General features: G+C 36.8%; 1 protein-coding gene across 2 annotated transcripts in view; it reads left to right on the top strand.

The window, feature by feature from the left end:
• Window positions 1-24,627, top strand: part of LOC115242113 (bifunctional heparan sulfate N-deacetylase/N-sulfotransferase) — a 122,946-nt gene that overhangs the window by 80,007 nt on the left and 18,312 nt on the right. For both annotated transcript variants that reach the window (XM_029818184.1, XM_029818183.1), the window contains exon 3: window positions 919-1,116. In XM_029818184.1, the coding sequence (XP_029674044.1) occupies window positions 919-1,116 (198 nt within the window). The remainder of the gene's footprint in view (window positions 1-918; window positions 1,117-24,627) is intronic.

Raw genomic sequence — 24,627 nt, 5'->3', positions numbered from 1 at the left:
TCTTTAAAAATACTGAATGCAAAAAATTTTGATCCTCTTACTTTTCTTTGAAACAAGACACCAGCAATGATGTTAAAATGTAAGGAGAGAAGAAAGATTATCTTTATCCCCACGTTGGCGTAGCTTACGCGCGGTAAATGCCACGAAACTCGCAGAATACTCGATGCTAATGTCCGGAAGGGCTCGTTCCAACGACGCTAAAGGGTCCTTTGTGGAGCTACGCATACGTTCCGAAATTCCTGCGTCGCTGTTGCATCCGCGTTCTCACGGATACACTGGGCGCGCTGTATCTGTCTATATTGAAAGAGGAACTTTGAGGACAGGTTGAAAGAGCTGCCATGCATTCTTCGAGGGCCGCTCGTTACGGGAATTTCGTTACGAAGAATTCGGCGGAAGAATTCGCTCCTGTACTGAGGCCAATCGAGATGTTCCTTTTACCTTCTTTGAACATTTAGTATTATCATGAAAACTGTAACGTGAGAGAGATGAAGTAACGTGATGGGGCTCGCGTTATATATGTATATAACAAGAAAATATCTCATAAATATGTAAAGCTTTTGAGATACGAGATAGTTCCAGAAAATACGTTATATGTATGATCAATAAAGTGGAAATTCTTCAAACTTTTGAAATGCATGATATTAACAATTTAACTCAATGTCACGTTGAAAAGTATTACTTGGCAAATCTATACATATATTTGTCTATTAAAAAGATTGCCATTTGCCAATTTTTAATAAATAAACATTTGATTATAACTAAAAAATCACGCTAGCTGAAATATAAATAGCTTAAATAAAAAAATAATAATTCACAAATATGAAAAATATGTTTAATGTCTTGAAAATTATATTATATATAATCTTCTCTCTATTTCTACACACGAACTATATTAACAGATGATTTCTATTATTGCAGTTTGATACACCGAGATACAAGGCCGGAGCCAGCGATACGATGTTCGACTCTAAGAGGAGCAACTAGACTGCCGTCAGCACCAGACCATCGTAGTGAAGCTCGATTAAGAATAGACCCGAAGGTGTTGGTCTTTGTAGAAACTCTATATTCGAGGCTAGGCCGAGAAATAGCTGAACTGCTAGTTTATAATCGAATAAAGTAAGTACAAATTATTTTTCTTTTGAATACCAGGCATTAAAAAATTGAATAAGAGGCTTTATTCATCGGTTGATCAAATAATGATAAATCTGACGAATAACTGCACAAACGTACATTACGATAGATAATTATAAAATAATTTATTTGCTTTGATGAATAAAGCACGTTTATGGATGCCTGACCTACTTGCATGTACTGCATTTCGCAACGTCTTTTATGTGCATTGACCTGATTCTGGAAAAAAAGATTTTACCCCCTAGCACGACCTAGAAGTAGGTTACCAACGTAAGCTTTCTTCGGAGTTCTCTCAGCTGCAATAGTTCATACTATTAGGCAAAAAGTACACGGCTAATGGCATATAGTTGCTGAAGTCGATCAATATCGCGACACAGTCCCAAACGAGTCGTAAGCTCGCTAGTTCGCGATCTTTTTATCCATAAACTTTTATCTCTTTCGTGAGGAAGGAACGGTAAATGATGTTATTCCGTGAATTTAAACCGAGCACTTTATTCTCGTATTTTTAAAAGAAAAACCGATGATAAGTTCACATATTTATTTTAATTCTACAAAATCATGTCGAATTTCTATATGTAAGTGAAAATTTAAGAAAAATTCGTAAATTATATTTTATATACGGAGCATTTCTCTCTGAATTTTTTTCATTTTCACAACAACACTTTTTGCTAGCAAGTTTACCGGGAAAAAATATGTCGACATTTTTCCAGAAAGAACAAATTGTGACCTACATCTTGTTGTAGTTCCGTACCGCCGATCCAAATTTTTTTAAAAATTCTTGACGTTATAATTCCGCGACAGAGATTCCGAAAATCCCAGTTTTACTACATCGTTGGACGATGTTATTTCGTGAATGTCGGTATAAAAATTAGAAATGCAAATTCTTCGATCGTCGTGAAGTCCATGTAGTTTTCACGCTATTACACGGGTACCGCGAATATTTTACAACTATTTTTCCTATATATATATATATATATGTGAAATCGGCTAAATGTCGACGTGAACATCGTTATTTCAATTTCTATATTTGCATATAAGTTTTTATTATTCAATTGTGTCCATTGAATGAAATCTTAATAGAAATATGGGTCAAATAATTCCCACTAGATAAATAAAGAAAAAAATGCGACGAAGAATAAGTGATCATTTAGGGATATCAGCTATCCGCACACGCATGCACCCAATTTTGCATGGTTACATATTGTTAATGTATGACAATACATTAACATACATTGTACATTAACATACAAGCGTGCATATAAACTGGGTAGTAGTATAATGTTCTGATATTCGGATAACTTGTTAAATAAAGTATTAATAACGTTGTCCGTAAAGTACAGCTTAATCGTTCAGTACAATATAACTTACATATAACGCGATAAAATTATATAACGAATCTATATCAAGCGATGCAATTTTGTGCCCATTTACAGCAGCGCGCAAAATCTCGCATTTCCATTTCGCGAAAATAGTACCGTGATGAGCGTTTCCCTGAAAAGAGAGTTTAACGAATCCGCTATCGGAGACACGGTGTATCGTGAAATTTATTCTATTCATGATATGCGCATTCGTTAAACGGTAATAGCCGGGTCAAACCCGTTATAGGAATTGAGTAGTGCGCTCGAAACTTTGGCGCGCAATGAGAGAGAATTTAAGCCGGATGTGTCTCGAAGGAGGATAAGATTGTGTGAGAGAGAGAGAGAGAGAAAGAATAAAAAGACGAAAGCCGCCGTGTATTCTCTGCGTGCGCATATATCTCCTGATTCTTCTGCGGCTCATCAAATAATAATAACGCAATAATGCGATCCAATGCCTGCTTCCGCAGGCTTTAGCGACTATCGGGAATTAGCCGCGCAATACATGAGATAGGGTATAATACGCGGTTTAAAGCACAACTCTTGCCGATAAAGACCACAACTGACTGGATCGACAATTCTCCTCCGCCGTAAAAGGGAGAGGAAGAACACGCACGATATATATAACACGGCTCGATATGCGGGTGTGAAGCGGCGAGCGGGGTGAATTTCCTTCTCGCGTGCATATCCAGAGAACTCGGACCGCGAAAAGATAACCAACCAGCCAACGGTGTTTCATCGATACGTGCGCACGAAAAGCACGTGGGAGATCCACCGAGCGAGCTCATCGTGGCGGCCGCTCGTTTGCTTTATCCGGTGCAATTTCATAATCGATATCGGTGCCCGAGGATAGAGAGAGAGAGAGAGAGAGAGAGAGAGAGTAGACGGGGTGCCCGCTCTGGCCGCACGTCGTCCACCTGTGCGCGCGACGGCAGGCAAATTTTGTTGTCGGAGATTGCGAGACGCAGATATGGAAAGCGCCGCGCCGAATCGTGTTCGCCGCAAGCTTGCGTATATTTTATAATACATGCACAACCGCGCGTATATGTATACCGTTGTTGCATATCGATGCGCAACGTATATATCTAATGAAATATTTATTCGTGTTGGTGTGTGCACGCTCCTCTTCACGAACGTAGAAGAGCACATCGCCGTGTCTACTTACGCTGTGGTATATACATGTAATGCGATATGGAAAGTTTTGAATCTGTGAGATCCAGCTGCGCTAGATAAAACGTGATATCTTGCCCCAGGATACTCCCTCAAATCGGGGACGTAAGAAAAATAAAGGTGGAGGAGGAAGTTTCTATAAGCGAGTTGAGTTTTCAATCCATTTTACCTTACATACGAGAGAGCATCGTCTTTTATCTTTCTCGCGGCTTTTATTGCTTATTAACTGCTTTTATGTGCGTTCGTATTGCTTCGAATCGATTATGTTTCTATTGCGAATGATGAATAATGTAGATATAAAACACATAACACAAAATATTTCGAATTATTCTGAGAGTCTATTCTATCGGAAACATTTACATGAATAAGGATTTTATGGACTAAAATATGTAGAATATATTCGAATAAGAAATTACCCTTTTTCTCTCTCTCTCCCTTTCTCGATATGGAAAATTAATTTTCAATATTCGAGTAAGCTTTAATGAGCTGTGTAAAATACGCGAACGGAACTTTTATAAAGAATACAAAAATTCTGAATTAAGAAGAGCTTACAAAATATGCAAAAACCGATTAAACCATCAAATGTGTCAATTGTGTTCAATCGCCTCCATTCTATTCGACACGTGTCAATCGAACAGAATTTTCTCATCTTTTTTGCGATATTTTTTAATCCATTCTCCATCGATGGACTTTTCGATGCATATCTGTCTGTCTAAGAACCTTCAATAAACGTTCGCATGTTATCAGGCTGGAGAAAGAAATCTTCTATTTCTCAATCGAGAGCGACGATATCGATCACGCTTCTCTCCAGCACCGGCACGCCACCCTCCCACACCCTCTCTATTACACCTCGATAGTAACGCAGTCTGCGCAACATGGTCTTCGTTACCCGCGGCAGCATCGATAAGGGAAAAGGGTGGCGACCGAGCAAAAGGGTAAACGTTCCATGGCGCGCGTCGTCGGGGCGGAAGCGCCGATCAACCCCTCGCGTATTTTTTCGTCGCACGCATCGACGACTCTCATTCCAAATCCGCCTTTTCATTTCGCGAATCCCTTTTCTGTCCATTGTCCCGACTCTCTTTCGGCATGCGTCTCGCATTGTCGCAGTCTTTCTCGCTTCTTTTTCATCGTCGCAATAATCTCGCGTATCCGTTGGCACGTAAGAAAAATAGATGAACGGTGTCGTCGTGAATCCGAGGGTGATGTGTCGCGAATGTACCGGGATATCTTACGCTGTCGTGCACGAATTACGACATATTTTTAGCTTCTTCAGTATTTACGAAAGGCGGGACGCCGTTACGCGCACGTGCCCGCCGCCGTATATATGTACGCACGGGGCTAAATTTTTAATAGCGGCTGCGCCCGTCTTCATGATTTCTAGCGTACGCTGTAATATACGCGATGTTATAACGGTCGTTCGCGCAAAAGTAACATCTCGCATGCACGGAGAGGTATTTCGGAATTACGATGAAAAATATGCGGCGTTTATTCAGCCTCTCTCGCAAGGGGGCCGTTGGTAATGTTTCGGGAGAATCGCGTAGTTTATTTTCACGCCCTAGAAGAAAATCAACGCGTCTGTCACGTAAACTCCGCTATTTATACCAAGTCAAGCTGCGTACGACGTGTACAAGTGTGTTGCGTAATTACTTGAGATATTACTACCTTGAATAGAATAAAGAGGTACGGTGGTAGCTACAACTACTTGTTCGTGCTAAGGTTTGGTTTTATTTTTTAGTCGTTTCAAACATAATAGCTTCTACCTAATGCAGATGTTGTGGAGTCGGAAACTCGTGATATATTACTGGTGTAAATTCTTGTAGCTCCGAGAAATATGTAAAAGATAATTACACACGATAGTGTACACGTTAATTAAAAAATCAAGTTGCCTTACATTTTGTTCGTGATACGTACAGTGAAATTGAATCTTTTTCAATTATTTTCTCAAACGTCATAATTCGCGAGTATATCTGTGATATAAAAATAATACAGCTATAACCTACTATGCCCCCATAATTAAATGAACGATATATCTAATAATAGTACCAGGAGGAATAGACAGTTATTGAACGTGACATAAGTAATTCAAATCCGATGGTATATGAGAAACTTTTCCCGTATAAGAAAAATAGATATTGATTCAGTCATGATGTGAGATATTTTAAAACGTTGTACATACAGCTGGTGACGTTGTCTATTTTTACCGTTGCAATCACGATATTATTATACGTAAGAATATAAGCACGGTGTTAAAGTTGTTTATCTGCATAATGTCGGACATATTTTTTTTGAATGAATAATAATTTTTCATTTTATTTATCCAAATCAAAATGCTTATTTATCTAAATGCTGTATCGATTAGAGATCCACTAATAAAAGAAAATATATTTAGAAAATATTTTAGAGATATAGTATGTGTATACAGGGTGGCCCCGAACGTTCCAGCCAGACTTTGAGATCTTATAGGAAATTTAATTCTGAACAAAAAATTTCCTATAAACATGGGTCGAAAAATGCTTCCTTAAGAAGTTATCGCTCAAAAACCTCTGATGCAAAGGAAGAGCAAAAGGTGAAAAGAAAATGAAATAAAAAGAAAATGAAACTTAATAAATTTCTTGAAAAAACGATAAAAATAAAAAATAAAAATCTTTTTCTTTTATGAAAATAAAATAAATTTTTTTAAACTAATCTAATGCATCTAACAATAAGTAATAAAAGCACTTTTTGTACGTTTGAAACTGGTTATATCAAAATCTATGGAACGTACAACAAACATTTTGATCTCATTTGTGTAAAATAATCACGATTTCAGAGGTTTTTGAGCGATAACTTCTTAAGGAAGCATTTTTCGACCCATGTTTATAGGAAATTTTTTGTTCAGAATTAAATTTCCTATAAGATCTCAAAGTCTGGCTGGAACGTTCGGGGCCACCCTGTATATATAATTTAAAATTGTCTTTAAAAATAAATGTTAAAAATTTTTAACGAAGAAAATGTAAGTTATAGATGCTGAAAGTTATGTACTTTAAAAGTTGAAATAGTATGATTGATAGCCATGATAATCCGTCGGAATGGTTCTCTCTCACAAGTAGGCTACTCAAGGTTCTCAGACACGTAGAGTACCTAGTCTCACTGTTTATGTGATATTCACTTGCTTTTGGATTTTGCTTTTACGTAAACGTGACAGTCTCCGCACATTTTTATTCGGATCTTACAGCTTTTAGAGATTTCTGCCTGTCGTCTCACTAGCCCCGTTCTCTTCTCAAAGAATTACACGTCGCTGAACGTGTATCGAAGCGTTATGCGCGTATGTTAACGACATATACGTATACTCATGCGTGCCATAACATGACATACGACCGACAACGGCCGGATTTCGCGGATTTCCGTTCGAAATAAATATGTATCTGTCCGACACCATTATGACGTACAACATGACGAAGGTCTTGTACTAGAAATATATTTTTCTCCCCTAACACACACCCTCACATAAGAGGAGAATAGACAGACAGAAAAAATATTGCAGCTACCTTGCACTGACCTATCATGCAAACTGCATTAATAGTTTTTTAAAAAATGCGCATCTTGATATTATGTTTTATTTATTTCACATATAATATACATAGGTATATTTTAAATTAATAATTAATAAAAGTGGTATTTTGGTATTGCTGATAGAAAGAAGATATTTTATTAAAGAGAAGGGTTTTAATATTTACAAATATATTAATTTCTCGATAACTAGATATATTTTAAATAGATAAATATTTTATATTTTTTTCTAAATATAAATTTGAAGAGGGAGAGAATTTTCCGAAATTATACATTTAAATTATATGTCTGTCTTAATATAACAAAAACCAAACTAAATATTGAAAGTATATCGAAGGTAGAGGCAGCGTTAAAGGATTAAACAATTCATGCTAGAGTGCTCAGCGATATTTTACGTTTTTTCTCGCGCGTTGTAATCGCACAGGTCTGTTACCTCTAGAGGTAGTGCTTTATGTTGAATAATTTTTTATTCCGAGTAACCGAAGCGGAGAAAGATGGGCAGAAATGTTGCAGGAAAAATAACTTCATTTTCTCGTTGGATTCGCGCCAATGAACGAATGATTTATCCGCAAACTCTTGCTCTTAGCATTCGCGAATCGCATTAGATGAAACTCGTAACCTTTATCGAAATAACACACATATGGCAATATGATTCAGAAGCCGTTGGCTTAGCATTATCTCCGATCGTGAATCACATTATGCAGATAGATTCTTTCTATCTCTTTTTTATCATCTTTTCCGGAATAATATATTGAACATCTGACTGATATGAATAAGCAACACACTAGTTAATATATAGAGTAATCATGATTATTTCTGTACGCGCGGTAAATATCGGAGATGTGAAAAATGATATGCGTACGGAGTTTAAATGATACGGACCATCAAATGTTCGCAAATCAGCCAATGTGTATTAATGCGTCTTTTAATTAGCAATGAGCAATCGAGCAATCAATCACATAACACTATCGCGTTTACATGTTTACATAGGGAAGGAAGGGGATTAAATTGCATTTATTCTGCTTTTATTTTTAATAACTATATTGAATCTTTCACCAGGCATGGTAAACATTTTCATTTGTGGATTAAATCGGCCAGCAAACAGAATGAGCATTGCTAGAAGAGTAGCTGATGTAAAACAAGCTACCTGAGTACTCAAGCAGCGTGAGGAACAGGAACGTGCGCGAGGGTTCGGTAAATTAAAACCCTCATCAAGGACTCAAACAAATTCCAGCTCTATGTCGAACAGATTAGGGCCCCGGCCGTGCCAATTCGGGACTCCCGTTTTAAGCTGGCGGAAATCAAGCGGGTGAATTACCGGCTTGATTAATACCCTCGGTGGTTTTCGCCTAATTATCCCGGGAGCCCTGTAATTAATAGTAGTTGGGGGGAGCGCTAGCCGAGAGCTAATCGTATTTTTATCTCCACATACGGAAAACCTTGGTTTTCCGAATTGATAAATTCTCGCGGGACGAGGGAAATTAGGAGGATGGTAGAAATAAGACAAGCAATTAATACGAAGCAAGGAAGCAATGAAAGTCGAATGCCGGCCGATTGGAAAACAATTACGGCGGTGATCGATATAAAAGTGTCGCGAGAAAAAGCGGAAAATTCATCTACCTTCAGCAGAAGATCGATCGAGGCCCACTTGGTGGTTCAAGAACTGTAATAATTATCGCCATGCTCTACGACACTCCACGTCGTTGCGAACTTGTCCGCTCGTAAAATCCTTCATTTGTTCGGTCTCGCAATCAGTGTTGCTGTTACTAGTCGATTGTCGAGCCTTCCCGTATCATTGCGTGCCAATAATTTATTTCTCTTTGACTTACGTACCGCGTCCAACGAGATAAAAGATCCTTCTCGATCTTTTCAGTGCTAAACTTTTGACAAATTTAATTAGCGTACATATAAAAAGGAAAAAATGTTTTGAAAAGGTCTTAAATAGTAATCTATTTTGCTATAATTATTATTATTATTATAATTCTTATTATTTTTTATATAAAATTATATCTCTCCAAAAACATGTTAAGAGACAAAGAGAAATAGGTATAATATGAGATACATTAATATTTTAAACACTATTTACAGCGGAATATTTGAAGAATATATTGCAAAAATGCAGATATGCTATTGCAAAAAATGAAATAAAAGTTTGTAATACAATACGTCATAGCAAAAGTTCTACAACAAATGATTAAAAATTTAGCGAAACGCCGTAATCGTTACCGCAATGGTTAATTATATTCTTGGCACGCTATTCTGCAGCTGTGAACGACCTGTTCGTGAAATTCCTGCATTTTCCACGATATTGGCTCCATTGTCGGACCGAACACAGTACGACCGTATTTTTTCTCGCTTATAAAATGCGGCTCGACTTCGCGGTTTTCGTGCGCGGAGAATTTCACATTTCCGCTTTGGTGTAATAGAGAAGCTCTCTTCGCGGCTGACCCGCTTAATTGTCTTGACAGGTCTCACAGAATCTGCTTGCGGTTACGCGTTTCTCCCGTCCTCTCCTCCCCTTTGCAACCACGACTGCTGTATAGAATTTCGGTGTAATAAATACGTCTCTGAAACGCCATACTGTCTTTGGGTTTCACTTCCGACTGGGAAAGCGCGGAAATTCAACGAGCGAGCGCGAGACCTAGCGTAATTTCGCAATATACGCGACGCATCCGCATGTGTCGAGCTGTGAACGTTTCTCGGTTGAATCGTTTTATGTGTTTACCCCCACGTTCGCGATATTCGCGGATAACTTTCCATATGAATAATTTTCGACGGATTTATTAATTACACGTTTCAATCATTTTGTATATTTTCCACGCGTTTCGTGGTTCAGCGAGCGATTGGCATCGCGAATTTATTACTTTCGTACGGCAACGATGGGAGAGGGACGGAGAATGGGATACGAATGATTTATTTGGCGAATTAATGAAAAGGCAACAAAAACGATAATCATCCTTGAAAAGATATACAATTTCGATATCGCGTGCCATGGTAACGAAGTAGTATTTGTCGGACTTGTAACAATCATTTTACGAAAAATAGTCTTCAATCTTGGAAGGAATAGAGGAGAAATCGATTCATTATTATGGCTCGAGTCTTATCCAAATACACGATAATGATAAAGTGTGATGAAAAATGCCAATATAATAAACTAGATAAGAGTAGGATGGCGCGCGTAAGCTGCTGCTCGCGAAAACAGAGAGCATTATTACTCTTTGATCTTCACTTTTGCCTGGAAAATGGAGCTTCATAGGGGTGCGATGCATGAATGGCGAAGTCGTACCTTCTTTGTGATCCTTCGCTCTGCTCCTTCGATCACGTCTCAAAACACGTTTGCAGCGGCGTCGGGGGATCGACGCGGTACCTCGCGCGAAAAGCGAACGTGTAAAAGAGATCAAGGCGCAGGGAAGCCCGAGAAATTCATAAAGCGCTTCTTAAGCCGGCATAGAAGAACATCAGTCAGTGACCTTCTCGCGCCGGCGAGCGATCCGGCTCGCCCTCAAGGGGATTCGCTGGGGAGTTCGTTTGGCCGAAGGCAGTCGATGGCTCTGTACGCCGGAGTTCAAAGCTCCCTCGGAACGCCGACGTCGGATATCACCCTCTTTTTGCTAGATATCCCTCGGAACTTCCAAGCCCGCCGCTTCCGAGTGCCCCACTTATCGACCTCCATTCAATCGACGGATGGAACCCACCCACGCCTTTTTTCTCGCGAATTCCCTTTTCGTTCTTTGTCTTTAGCTAAAGACTAAAAGGGATTGAGATAATACGACTTGTTCGTAAACGCGGTCGAAACGATGGAAATCTGAGAAGCTGAAAAACGTAGTTAAATGGCGCATTTTTACACCGTACGTAAAAGAGAAAAATATAATAAATCTCTCTCGAAATAATTTTTCATCTGATTGGTTAATAATCTGATGCATATTATATAACAATATTAATATATATGAGTTTAAAATTTAATATGTTTTTTTTTAAATCTGATTATTTACACATATATCTTTTGTAAAACTTTCTGTAAGATCTGTGATTGTGATATATGTATATATCGTCTATGTAAAACCGTGTAAATTATGACGCGTTTTTATACAGGTTCAGATTTATTATAAATGGTTAATGATCGAATAATTAATCGACATTAAATATATTATTAATATTATGCAGAAATATGTATATTGGGATGAAAATATATATCAAATATTATTGATTTCCACGATCGACATGATATTTGACCAGTTACATTTTATTAATGCTTTAAAGAGAGAGATAGATTTCGTGCTATAATTTAATAATACGCGATTTCAGCGAATTGACACGTGGAAAATAAATGCAGCTGCCACCGTCAAATTTTCTCATATTAATATATCTTTTGATGAAATAATATTATATTTCCATTATTTATATATATTTTAACATTTTTATTATAATTGGGCAGAATATTAGCATTCCGAAAAACTGTATGCCACTAATTTTGCATATGTGATACTGATGTATAATTATTAATGTTCTGTATAATACGGAACTCTTCCACACTCATAAATATGCTATATATTTATCTTATTTTTTTTTATCTGCAGATTCTCTCTCGCAGATTCGGATAAATATTTTTAAAAAAAAATTTAATAATCAAATAATTGCGGAGTAGTTAACAATAAAGAATTTTTCACACATTTTTCGTAGAATTTTTTTCAGCAGAGATTTAATTTGAAATGCATTGCATGTTGATATTAAAAAGTTTGGGGCAATTAAATATACGATTTTTTAAACGGATGTACGATAATTTTAAACATTAAATTGAAACGGTTAAAAGATTAAATTTTGATGCAAATCAGGAAAAGTTGCTAGAGATCCGGTTTTTTATCATTATAAAAGGATGGCGAACCGGGCGTATCGCAACACGCGAACAAGTGGCGCGGTAAAGAACGAGAGATGGAACCGTCATTACTTGGATGAGGTGAGAGGTTTACGACTGTCGATCAAGATCTGAAATTGCTTGCAAAGCGCGCGCGAGCATTTTCTTCAACTTTCCATGGAAACCAACTTTTGTAGGAATACGTAATTTCGTCCTCCGGGACCGATTGTTGGCAAGCGACTCCGGGCAAGCTGCCGGGGGACTTTTTGCTTCTCTTCTACATTTATACATGTACATATACATTGTACTCGATGAAACGAATAGCGCTAAGTCAGCAACAGTCGTGAGAATTCAACGACAATATTGCTGTCTTCTCACTGAAAGTTGTAGCGCGGGTTATGAAATTAACTTCTGCCACTCGTTCATGCCTCGCGGATAAATCGCCCGAGACTAAATCTCGCGAAGATGGAAAATGTACCACGCAAACGATCAGAAAATCGCTGATTCATTCGGCGATCTTCTCTCTTCGCTTTTCTCTTTGGTGGGCTGCATTCGATTCAGAATCGAATCTCAACTACGCATGAGAATAAATCAAATATCGTTTGCTGGTATATAAATGTCTTTAGAACAGATTTGAATTATACATGAAAAGAGAGATGAAATATCGATTACTCATTTCCAATGTAATCTGAAATATATTATCTTTTCCCGTGATAAATCGCGTCTCCGGTTTTTAATCATTGCCATAATATCAATGGAGATAATCTTTTCATCGCAAAACTGCACAATTCTTAGATAATATTAAAAAGTTATATAAACATTGGTGAAACATTTTTACTTGATGTCTCCTTTTTCTTAGATACAATCGACAAAAGTTAGCTACGGAGCTGTTTACTTGGTTTGCAGCTGCTTCGAAAATCTCATAAGGCACGACCGAGTTAAGGGATTAAATTGCGCAACTGGCGAATTGTCGCCTAGAAAGAACTTTCCGAAATCCAATAAGTAGAATGCGGACAAAAGATTGAAACATCTTGAACGTTGTAAATAAAGCGAGGAAAGCCAATTGCGCACAATTGTACAAATTCGTTTTATACACTTGGGAATCGCAATTATACTCGTAATTGCAATCAAAATTGCAATTTGATTTTTTCTCGATTGAAATAAATTAAATCTATGTGTGTTTATTTATATATATTTAATTTCAACAGGAAAAATATATATATATATATATAGGAAACGAGCAAATTTTCGAATTGCTTTCTCGCGAAATCGGACAATTTATCGTTCCCACAGTTTCATCTATTATTTAGAGAAATTCGCATCCCATCGTTGGATCGAGAAGGATCTTTCTCTCGGCTAAATCTTCCCGGAGATCCCTCTTGAACCTCCGAGCACCCTTCTTTCTATCGTGGGCTTCTATTCAATTCCGAATGAATTCTGGCCCTCATACACCGCCTTCTATTTAGCGCTCTACCTCTCCCCATAGAAAGGGTCGAACACAGACAAAACGGCATAATAAGGTCTACGTACGATCGCATTCCACGAAGGGGGCAATTTCTATTCTACTCGTTTCGTGGTACAAAGCAATCTACGTAATTATCCATATACACACACAACTATGCATACTTGTATTACCGCTATTCATATATATCTTTTTCTTCTTTGGAACATAAGCAGCTAAAATGCTACGAAGAAAGTATATAAAATGTTTTAGAAAACTGTTCGATCAATCAATGTGCGGATGTATGCCGGAATATTTTCAATGAGAACGACGTGCGGTTTTTAAATTTAGCGCACATCGTCAAAGGTATTTCGATGAAAAATTGTTTATCTCGATATTAAAATACTGTAACTTTCTAGTACTTATACAGTTATATATTAATTTCATTTTTATAGCATGAAATTGCCAAAAGAATTTAACGACTAACGTTGTTAAAGCTGAAATAATGACTGAATAATTACTTGCATAATAAAATATATCTAGATATAGTTAAATATACTTTATATAATAATATTTTATATTAAAAAGTTTCTACATAAGAATTTACTCTGTATTACGAAAAAATTTGGATGCTTATAATATAAATATAATAATTAAAGTATTGAAAAAAAAAAAATAGATTAAGTCGCGCAATATGAGTTTTAAGGAAAACGAATAAAAAATTATTATGTTATGTGACATAAAAAAGTACATATGATGAAACTGACTAAACATTTTATAGCTCTATTGCTTTCATAAAATTCGAACGAACAACGACATCGAAATCAGAAGCGATGTTCTCTTCTTTGTGCGCGATTGTTTCCGATTATCACGCCCCAATGATTTTCCAGAGACGGATGAGCCGGGATGAGCCTCGAAAAGGCACGAAAATTTCGCTAACCAATACACGAAGCGGGTAGGAGACCCTTTTCGGCCCTTTTTTGTAAGTTCGAAGCGAGAACGAATCGTCCCGTGACGAGAAATCATCACGGCTTTGATACCCTTGAAATATTCCTCCGGGAGCGTCCTACTTGAGCCTGTTCGACCTTACCACCGATCCGAATATCCGTTACTCCGACTCCGTATGGTTTTCCGTCGCGATTGGCACTCTTGCCTGTAACTTTGTTTCCCAATTTCGTTGCCGCGTCGTCGGCCAACTGTGCATACGCGAACTTACCGAACCGTGAACAAATTTCACGAAACTTGTCCCGACCAGCAGGTCATCCGAACCTAAACACAAACAACCAAGGAAGAAGCGCGCATCGACACCGACCGATGGCAGCGCTTTTCTCTCGCAACGGTATGATTTATTCAGAAGGCAAGGACTAACGTACACTTGTGGTAGCTCTCGAAGTGCAAACTGCAACCAAGTAGATAGATGCTCGTCGGCGTTCGTTCTACTACCGTCGACGCATCCTAATCAAAGACGTATTCTGGCATGCTTTAATTTAATCTAATCGCAACCTAGACCGGGACGGAAGTAGGACGATAAATCTCTCTCGTCGGAACTCGGCGCGACTCATGAATTAATGAGTAAGCGATGTCTCGGACTAAATGGCGATTCTCTCTCTCGTTACGCTGTAATTTAATCGAATTATTCAGAAAGACGTATTATTCAGTATAGATTTTGCTGTTTTGAATTTAAGTCTAAGTTATTACCAGAATTAATGTCGCAAAAAACAAATACGGACAATTGGAATTCTCTGTTTTAATTATTACTTTCTTTAATAAATGCAAGAGATTACACGTGACACTTATACAGGATATACCTACGTGAATCATTTCTATATTATTTTGGGTTTTTCCGGAAAACGAACGGCCGTTTACCTGTACAGTAAATATCTACATAGCTGTCGGAAAGATATAGCTAAGACATCGCATACGAAGTAGCGATGGCAGGCGAGGTGAACATCTCACGGGGCCCGAAATTTTCCTTCATGAATAATTCTCGATGTTCTCCCGTGCATTCCTTTTCTCGAGCGAGCTGAATGCGTTTCAGAAATCTAGAAACGGTGGTCAAGTCATGGCTGTTGGCCACAGATATACGGAAAGTCGAGTCGTGTCGATCACCCGTTTCAATTTCTTTTGTTAGTTTATTTCTCTCTCCCTTTTTCTCTCATAAAAATTCGCTGTACGTACGCATGTCCCTCGAAGGACACGGGCGAGAATGTAAATGGTCTTTAAAAAAATCTATATATATCTTAATATCTGCAGGCATTATTTAGGCAAGAAATGATGCCTACGTTATGATTCTGAAATGGAAGGAAAAGAGTAAAGATCTCTCGAAATGGCTAATAAGCCGTATACGAATTAATTGGATATACATGTAATATAACAAGATGATTTTCTTTATTGCTGTAGAATTTAGCTATACACATTTCCACATTTATTTGATGATACATACATAATCTTCAATTAATGAAGAGATTTTATTATATCTCTATTATATTTTTTATCTCTATTTTTCATCTCTATTATATTTTTATTTCTATTGTACTTTTTATTTTACTAATTATTGAAAATACATTGTACATTCTACTTGCATAAAAATATCTCTGTATAATAGGTCGAATAGAATATAAAACACGGAATTGTAATTCCTCCATTATGACGTCTCTTCTATTCGTAGTTTTTTCCTGCAGTTTGCAAAAAAAGTATTCTGCAATATCGATATTTTGCTAATGGCACTTACACAATAATAGAATCTTCGGGGACGATCCTTCTAGCGATGAAGAAACTAGACTTTGTCATTAATTTTAAGAGCATTCTCGATCGATATCGTCTTGTTTCCCGATATTTACTCCGGAAAATTTTGAAGCACAATCGAACTATTCGATCTATTCTACAATCTGCTATCGTGGGAATAAAATTGTAAGCACGAATATATAGATATTCGTCTACGATCCTCGTTGGTTGAACGAGCATAACCTTTTCAACGGAAAGGGCTTTTAAAATCTCGTACTCACGGCAGAAACGAAAATTAAATATTCGCTAAAAAGCAGATGGGGTTTCACAGGAGTGCGGTAGCGATCAATTTGTCAGGAGGAAACATGGGTAGGTGGGAAGGAGGTGAAGAAGCGGTGGAGAGAAAGAGAGAGAAAAAGATATGTCACACAGGGATGGTACTCGCATCCAGCCATTCGCCGGAGTCCGCTTTTTTTCCACGCGCTCGCAACAGAATGCAAATCGAATAGGAGAGGGAATTTAAAATCCGCACGGTCCTGTTGACGAACCTGCAAATTAGTGCGCGAGCGTCGCCGACATCGACGCCAGCGACAGCGACGCTAATGAGATTCTACGTAGATGAAAGGGCTCTGGACGAACGTGGAATTAATGGAATAGTCGAGTCTACAGTACGAGGCTTCATCGATCCCTTTTCCGCGACGCCGGAAACGACCAGCCAACCGATGTCCTACCGGATACGTATCGGGAGACAACTATAGCATCGACGTCGCTTTCCTTCATTATATTCCGCTGGACAACCCATCGATTAACAACCATCGCTTGCAGCGTGCGCGATCGTTTCCCGAAACGAGCGGCCGCGAACGTGATTTGCATAGTCGACGATAAGAGAGCCGATATCTCCGCGCAACGATAATACAGCTCGAGCCAGGAAGTTCGAGAACCTTGACCGATTAATGATATCGGCGACTTGATTAATAGATCGATTAATAGCATTCCGGCAGAACAAATAAAAGCTGAACGATTCTCTGATTGAATCATGACGAGCTCATAAATTCTTTGCTTCTTGTAGAGCATTGATTTGATTTTTCATGAATATTCTGACAATGAGATGCGCATTTTTATTTTTAAAATTCTTGCTAGTCTAAAAATATATATACATTTACAGCCTGGATTAATATGAGATTTATAATTGAAAATATATCTTACAACGTACATAATAATATAATGAAAGTTTTTTTTTATAGAAAAGATCTTTTGCTATTAAATTTTATTATATTATATTAATTTTTATTATATCAAATCTCAAGGGTTTCAATTAAGTGACCATGTTTAATAACTTTAAATATTACTAAATGTTATTTACATATTTTAAAACGCATCAGCGTCTAATCAGTGATTCATATTCAACAGAAAAAAAAAACATAGAAAATCAGTTTTGTCTTTATTTTGCTTTGAGATAATTAGTCTTTTGTCACGTACTAAATGCGTCACTTGAAGCGCAATGTCTTAGCATCTTCAGTCGCTATTACTCATGATAGAGTATCGAAGCGCTTCTGAGGAACAACTGCGTCATTTGCATCTTCGATAAAGGCGTACCGTCGACGGAGCCGTGCGACGATAACGTTTCCTCGTTTCGACGAAGTCTCGAGGATCTTGGTCGATTTAACGTCACCGAACCCGATCGTAAACCGGTAAATTTCGTTGCCCTTTTGCGGGAATCCTTCGCGCGGATAATTCGACCATGCGCGATAACCGCCCGCGAAAATATTTGCACTGTATTACATTGCCCGTATGTCCCGCGTGATAAAACCGACAATCACTATACCGTGCTATCACATCGTTGTAATTAGGCAAATGAAGCCGCCGCGAAGTAGATCTAACGCGAGCTTGTTTTTGCACGCCCCAAAATACGACAGCTCCATCGATTAGCCATTCACGAATATCATCGTTCTATCGCACCAATGATCTAGAACCGAATATACAATATTTTGTATCTTTAGTCATTTACATAATTTTTAGCCGCGAACGATTCAGGTAGCATAATTTGTTGCGGAGATTGTTATAGTTTTATTATCCTTACTGTTATATATCATAATCGCGTTAATCTAGAAATTAATAACATTTTGCGATCTTTGATTTAATTTAAAACTCGGCTAAAAGGGTATGAGCAATTTTAAATGTCTCACAAACGGATCTGGTCACTTTAATTAGGAATTAAAAATCTATTTTCAGTATACATGTACGTTTTAAGATTATTGAAGTGTCTATCAATCCAGATAAAAAGCACGACAACGAAACGTTAAAGTGAAAATAATGTATAAAACGCAGTACACTTTTTGGTTTTCGTACAAACCTAAAAATATATTTAAAATTAATGCATATATTACTGTTTTCGTCACGTTCTAATTAAAGCATGATATTTTACTTTCAAATTTCCATCCATTCCTAGATTAGCGATTTTGCTCACTGTGTGCAGCAGCGAAACGTTCCGTTAGTACCGAAACGACGTGATTTGCATCGCACCCGATAAACGCGCGTGCTGATAGCACCGTACAGTGCCGATAACGTTGATCGGCGGGGAACTTCGAGGACGCGAACCGCGTAATCGAATCGACAAATTCGAACGAGCGACTTGGCTGATCTGCCAACTTCTCGACGCGATGTTGAATCCCTGTCTGAATTCTCGCTGCCTGGGAAATTCGTTACCTGTTTTGCGAGACAAAAGGAAAGATGTGTAACTAACTTTGGATGGGCGAGACATACAACTTTTTAGGATGTACCGAATTTTCATCAAATTCTAAGATATTTTGTGTATGTAAAATATGGAGAATTTTTATTTTTTAATTCGCATCAGTCTTTAATTGTATTCTGTGCGATAGAAAACTGATAAAAAAAAAATTAATATAATATTTTATTTAGAAAAAGAGATTTTATTTTTAATGTTGATATGAAAAATTTTACTTAGATCAGAAAATTTAATTAGTATAAACACATTAATTTATATTTTTATATTTGTATCAGTTTTTCTCTGAATAATGCAATAATTATTTTTATATTTTGCAGTAATATTAAACAGATTTAAAAATACAACGGTGCATAACACATTTACATGCATTCTTGTTATCGCAAAAGTAGCTTTGTTCAGAGATTAAATTATAAATTGCCTTTCATCTGAAGGGATTAATAAGGGAATTCTGTAATTATGATTTCAGTGTAATGCACGAATACAAACGGAGGAAATGCAATTATTTGTTTAACAATCGTGTTAGGAGGTGCTTTGTAAATCGGTCAGCCATTTTGCGCTCAATAACTATTTGATTTCATTAGAAATCCTGGGAATCTCGAGGACCGTGACCGATTTAACGTCCAATTGTAGGAAGAATAATATACTGTCTGTTGTACCCTATCTAAATATTCGTAGATTAAGGATAGTATGTGTAATCGAGCGCGGAGATTTGTTACGATCCTAAGCCGATTATTGGATTCAACGAATTCGATAGAATTGTATGAAGCCGATTAATGGTATCGGAAAACACGACGTTCTGTATCGCTGAATTTCGACGCGCGTTTATATAATCGAGAAAGATGAATCTGGCACACAATTACATATCCATATGGCTGAACTTTATGATTAGCGAAAGATCACTTCTTGTTATTTGTTAACTTGAATATCATTTAAATGATATTTCATTATTGTATTTGGCAATTATGCAAATCAGCTGCTTATTTAATTTTATAAACGAGTTAATCTATCACAAAATTACCGATGTTTATTATTTTGTCTTTTGACAATATTATATATATATATAAATGACGTGATATTTTACATCATGCATATTTTATTTTAGAAAGTTGCTTATACAATATTTAATCTAATATATATACTAACTGTAAAATGTACAGACTAATCTTAAAATTAATTAGTTCTGATTAACTAACTTATTTCAGTATTGAAATAATAAATAGAAATATTTAGTCTGCTTCTTTATCTTGTCATATATAGTCAGAAATAGACGACAGATTAATCGATAAAATTCGTAACATCTTTTATTCTTCTTACATGAATATATGTAAGAATTTACGTCTGATTCGTGCAAGGTACAACACTTCGCTTGAATCTGCTGCTGTCAAGATATCAGAACGCGAGGCTTACATACATTTCCGACAAGTTGGGCAGTTCTTCATTATTATCGTTCACCGCAACACACCGAACAGGTATACAATTAGCAGCTTATAGCCCTGCCGTCGACGCGTCGCGTTTTACAATAGAGTATCGTAGTTAAACTGAAAGATTATTATCGCGCTTGTAGATAAATCGAGTAAAATTCATTGCTCGCCGACTTTTCCCGCATTGAAACGAGTGATCGATCAATAAGACGTTTATTAATTATCGCTTATACAGAATAATCGGCATACGCCGCGATAAACTACTGTCACTGTCATTCAAACATGAAGATTCGCATCTAATGATCTATTTTATGATTATACAAGTTTGTCGCGAGACCGCTTTTTGTATATCACGTTCCGATACAGCTCTACGATCGATTCTTCGGTAGGTATGCTAATTATGTTATTGAGCCGCGCCAGTATTACATAATTTGCATACCCGCAGAGTCTAAGAGAATACAAATAGATTTCTTATCACTCTTCAGAGCAACCGGAATAACAAGAATGCTAGATTTTATGATTTGATTATTTATGAATCTAAGATTGACTCACACATTTCTCTTTCAAATTTATACATGACACTTAAGGATTTATGCAAGTTTACATATGTATAGGATCTTAAATCTAAAAACTTATACAAGTTTAAGGAAAGCATAGATAGCACGAAAGTGAACTAGTTAAGCAAACTTTAGATGAAACGACATTAAATTCACACCACACCGTAATAGAAGCTATACATTTAGGCTGACAAGATACATCTGTCCAAACTTGGCTGAGAAATACAGCAAGAACAAAATTTTATTGATAAATATTTAATGTAAAAAATAATTATATTAAATTAAATAAATATGATAAACATTAAATATATTATCAGATTCGATCATTTTATATAACACAAAATTCTCCTCCACTTCGAAACAAGAAAAAAGAGATAATGTTAATATATATTCATGCATTCTATGAAAAATCTTGTCTCGGCATGAATAATAAATTTATATTACCTATAAATGCACAAGGTTTTCACTTCTTCTTTATGGCTTACGTCGGCGATATAACTTAAGCCGGAAACGTACTGGACCTTGGCCGATTAATGGTAGAGCTAACTCCGGTGGAATTAGCAAACTTGGAAGTCAATTTGAATCGCCCACGAAGACCACAAAGTCCATGATCGAAGCGACTACACTTCGAAACTCGCGGCAGTAAGTTATTGTTGGCGATTAAGCTAAAGCATGTCGCATTGATGCTCGTCCGAGATGTTGTTCTGAAGCGCAAAGAAAAATATAACTAGGGGAGCATGAGGCAGTATTGGACAACGAAGACGGATTACCGTGGGTGTTGTGTGATAAGCGAAACGAGGGACAGTGCTACATATTGACATGGGTTATTCAATAAATGTGTATTAGAGAGATTTTTGATATACGAGAGAAAATAGGATATAATAATGTTATATTTAATCCACGAATCATTCTCCTTTCTCTCCCTTCTCTATGAAGATTTTATAAAGGTTTCCAAAAGAAAGAACAATCTTCGAATTTGATCGCGCATTGTGTGCTATTTATTTCTAATTATTTCTGATTATTGTACTAATATTTTGATATTTTTATTTATATTTAAAAAAATTTAATAATATAAAAAATAAAAAAACGACAGAAATGGGCAATAATTTTTACAATATGTTTTTGTTATAACATCGCGTGTAAAACCTCAGTGTTCTCTATATTTATCGACGCGAACGAATTTTGTATTGCAGACACACAAGGGCGACTTCAAACTGAAAATTGTCGTGCGTAGGACAGATCCGTTGGGTGATTTTATTTGTGATTCGTTCGCACAAAAGTTCATTCGATTGGCACAAAAGAATAAATGCATATCCGTTTCTGGGAAACTATGGGGAGCTATCTCAACGTTGTAAATGCGAACAAAAATTTTTTTATCATAATTTCTCTATATTCAGCATTTCGTCACAAATACGTGCTCCGCTAATTAAAGATTATTATCAGGCAAGCCACATGCTTTTTCAGCTTTTTTTTAAGAGGTAAAAGCCAGCCATTACGAGCGCGTGGCTTGCATAAATACGCGCGGCTTTTTTCACCGCTAATTAACGCAATAAATTAGATCCATAATGCAAAAGCCGAAAAGTATTAACGGACAAAAATTATAAACGATATTAATCTTGCGAATATATCTATGGCTTTTTACTACTCCCTACATTTTTACAAAATTGTAAATTTAATTATTCACAAAAAATAGAATTTATTAAAATGACAGATTAATTCACTATAGATAGATTCTCGCTTAATATTTTTTTACGATTTATAATCGAGTAAGTGGAAAAAAAAAAGTGCTCCATTCTCAATTTGAAAAAAGTGATAGCTTCAGCGATCGGACGAAGAGTTAATCTCGCACCATGCCATAACGGCTGTGTTAATTCCGCTCGCATCGGCGCGAGCTACGTGCCCATTATGCAGGATAATTGGATTTTTATCCAGATACGGATCATCAGCGCGGCTGTCTGAACCATGATAGAAAGATTGTTGGGAAAATGGTCTGCGATGCCGAGCGCGCGCTAGAGGTTTTATTCGCCCGGCATCGCCTTTTTACATTCTGCGCCGCGGCACAAAAGAATAAATATACGTATACCCACCTCGCTCTCCCTCGCGCAGAATTCGCGGAGATCTCGACAATACGCGAATGCAGAGCCCGCCGCTCCTTCCGTCCTGGACGAGGCACAATAGGCCAGCTGCGGTGGATCCTTTCGCGAATTAAACCCCATCTTAATAAAATATCTTTGTATGCGTGCGCGTAATCTCCCACGCGATAAAAGGCGAGAAACGCTCGAGTAGATTAGACTTTATCCGAGTACTACTCAACGATCTGATAAAGAAATTTTGATCGTAATACGCTCGTGACAAATCGGCTGACAAGCCAAAAAGAACACTTATCACCATTGTCCCTATTTTCTACAAATTTCCGTTTGATTTTATTCATGAATAGTTGAAATTCCGTAATAGTTTAAATATAAATAAATTGTAGAGATTTAATTTTATGAGAGTTATACTTTTAGATTGCATATATGTGTTGTATTGTATGGGGATTAAATATATACAACTGTGTCTATAAATTCATTCAAAATATAGATATTGCAATGCAATTTTTACATATTTTTCTGAGAATAATATACGTTCTCGTTACAAAAATAGCACAGTCTCTCTATATATAATGCGGTATAAAATTTCTATCTATATTCTTGCACAGGTGTCTCCAAGGATCCATTTCTTCGCTGGAAAGTGTATTTTCTCCTTATTAGCACCATCTTTATGGAATTGGCTAAAACTCCGTTGCGCGAGTGAGAAAATGTAATCGAGGAATTTTTCTAAGACTGTGGAACAGTTATTTTAACAATGATACTGTGGCGAACATATCAACGTTGCAAAAATCGAGTAACTGTGCTATTTCGCGGTCTGGAGAATTTATATCTGAATGTACGCGGATATCTTTTTGTTGCTAGCTGCGAGAGATATTCCTGGAATTCGGAGTGATTAATCTATCGAATAGAGATGAGAAGAGTATATTAATGTGTGTGTGAATTTAAATGACTAATAATAGTTTATCAGTTTCATGTTAGCATTTTCATAATAGTAAATTAAAATTATTTTAAATATTTGAAAATATTTTCAGGAAAGATTTGTTTATATGTTAAAAATAATTTTTCTTATGTAAGTCTCTTTTTTCTCTCTCTCTCTCTCTCTCTCTCTCTTTCTTTCTCTCTCTTATACTTACAATAATTTTATTAATTAATCTTTAAATTGTATAAACCTGTCCAAGTAGAGAGACTTGAAATTAAGTAAGAGATAAAGCTTTACTATTATTTTGCATATATTTTGAAGCTTTATTTCTAAGAAATTTTCCTTAATCATATCAATATAAAAATTATTGACGTTTTAATTAATGAAAAATTGACTCCAATTTGATCAAACAATCCGCAGCAACGTGTGTTCGGTAAATTTAACAATAAGACATTCTGTATATACGAGGAAACAATATTTTTTTTTTTTTTTTTTTTCGGAAGTTCTAGCGAGAGGGTGGCGGCCGTTTCCGTTTTGCCAGCTCGACAAGCATCTTATTTTCTTATACTCGTTCGCGTCGCCGTCCCTCTTCATTCCGCGGAATGCACTTTCGGCAAATCCGCCCGGGCAACGACTTTCCTCGTTTGCGCTTGTTCCCGTTGCCGCGACGCC

Source organism: Formica exsecta, unplaced genomic scaffold, assembly GCF_003651465.1.
Source record: "Formica exsecta isolate Colony F162 unplaced genomic scaffold, ASM365146v1 scaffold568, whole genome shotgun sequence".
In the NCBI taxonomy this organism is placed as follows: Eukaryota; Metazoa; Arthropoda; class Insecta; order Hymenoptera; family Formicidae; genus Formica; species Formica exsecta.
The sequence above is the reverse complement of the archived record's forward strand: the minus strand, read 5'-3'. Positions and strand labels throughout refer to the sequence as shown.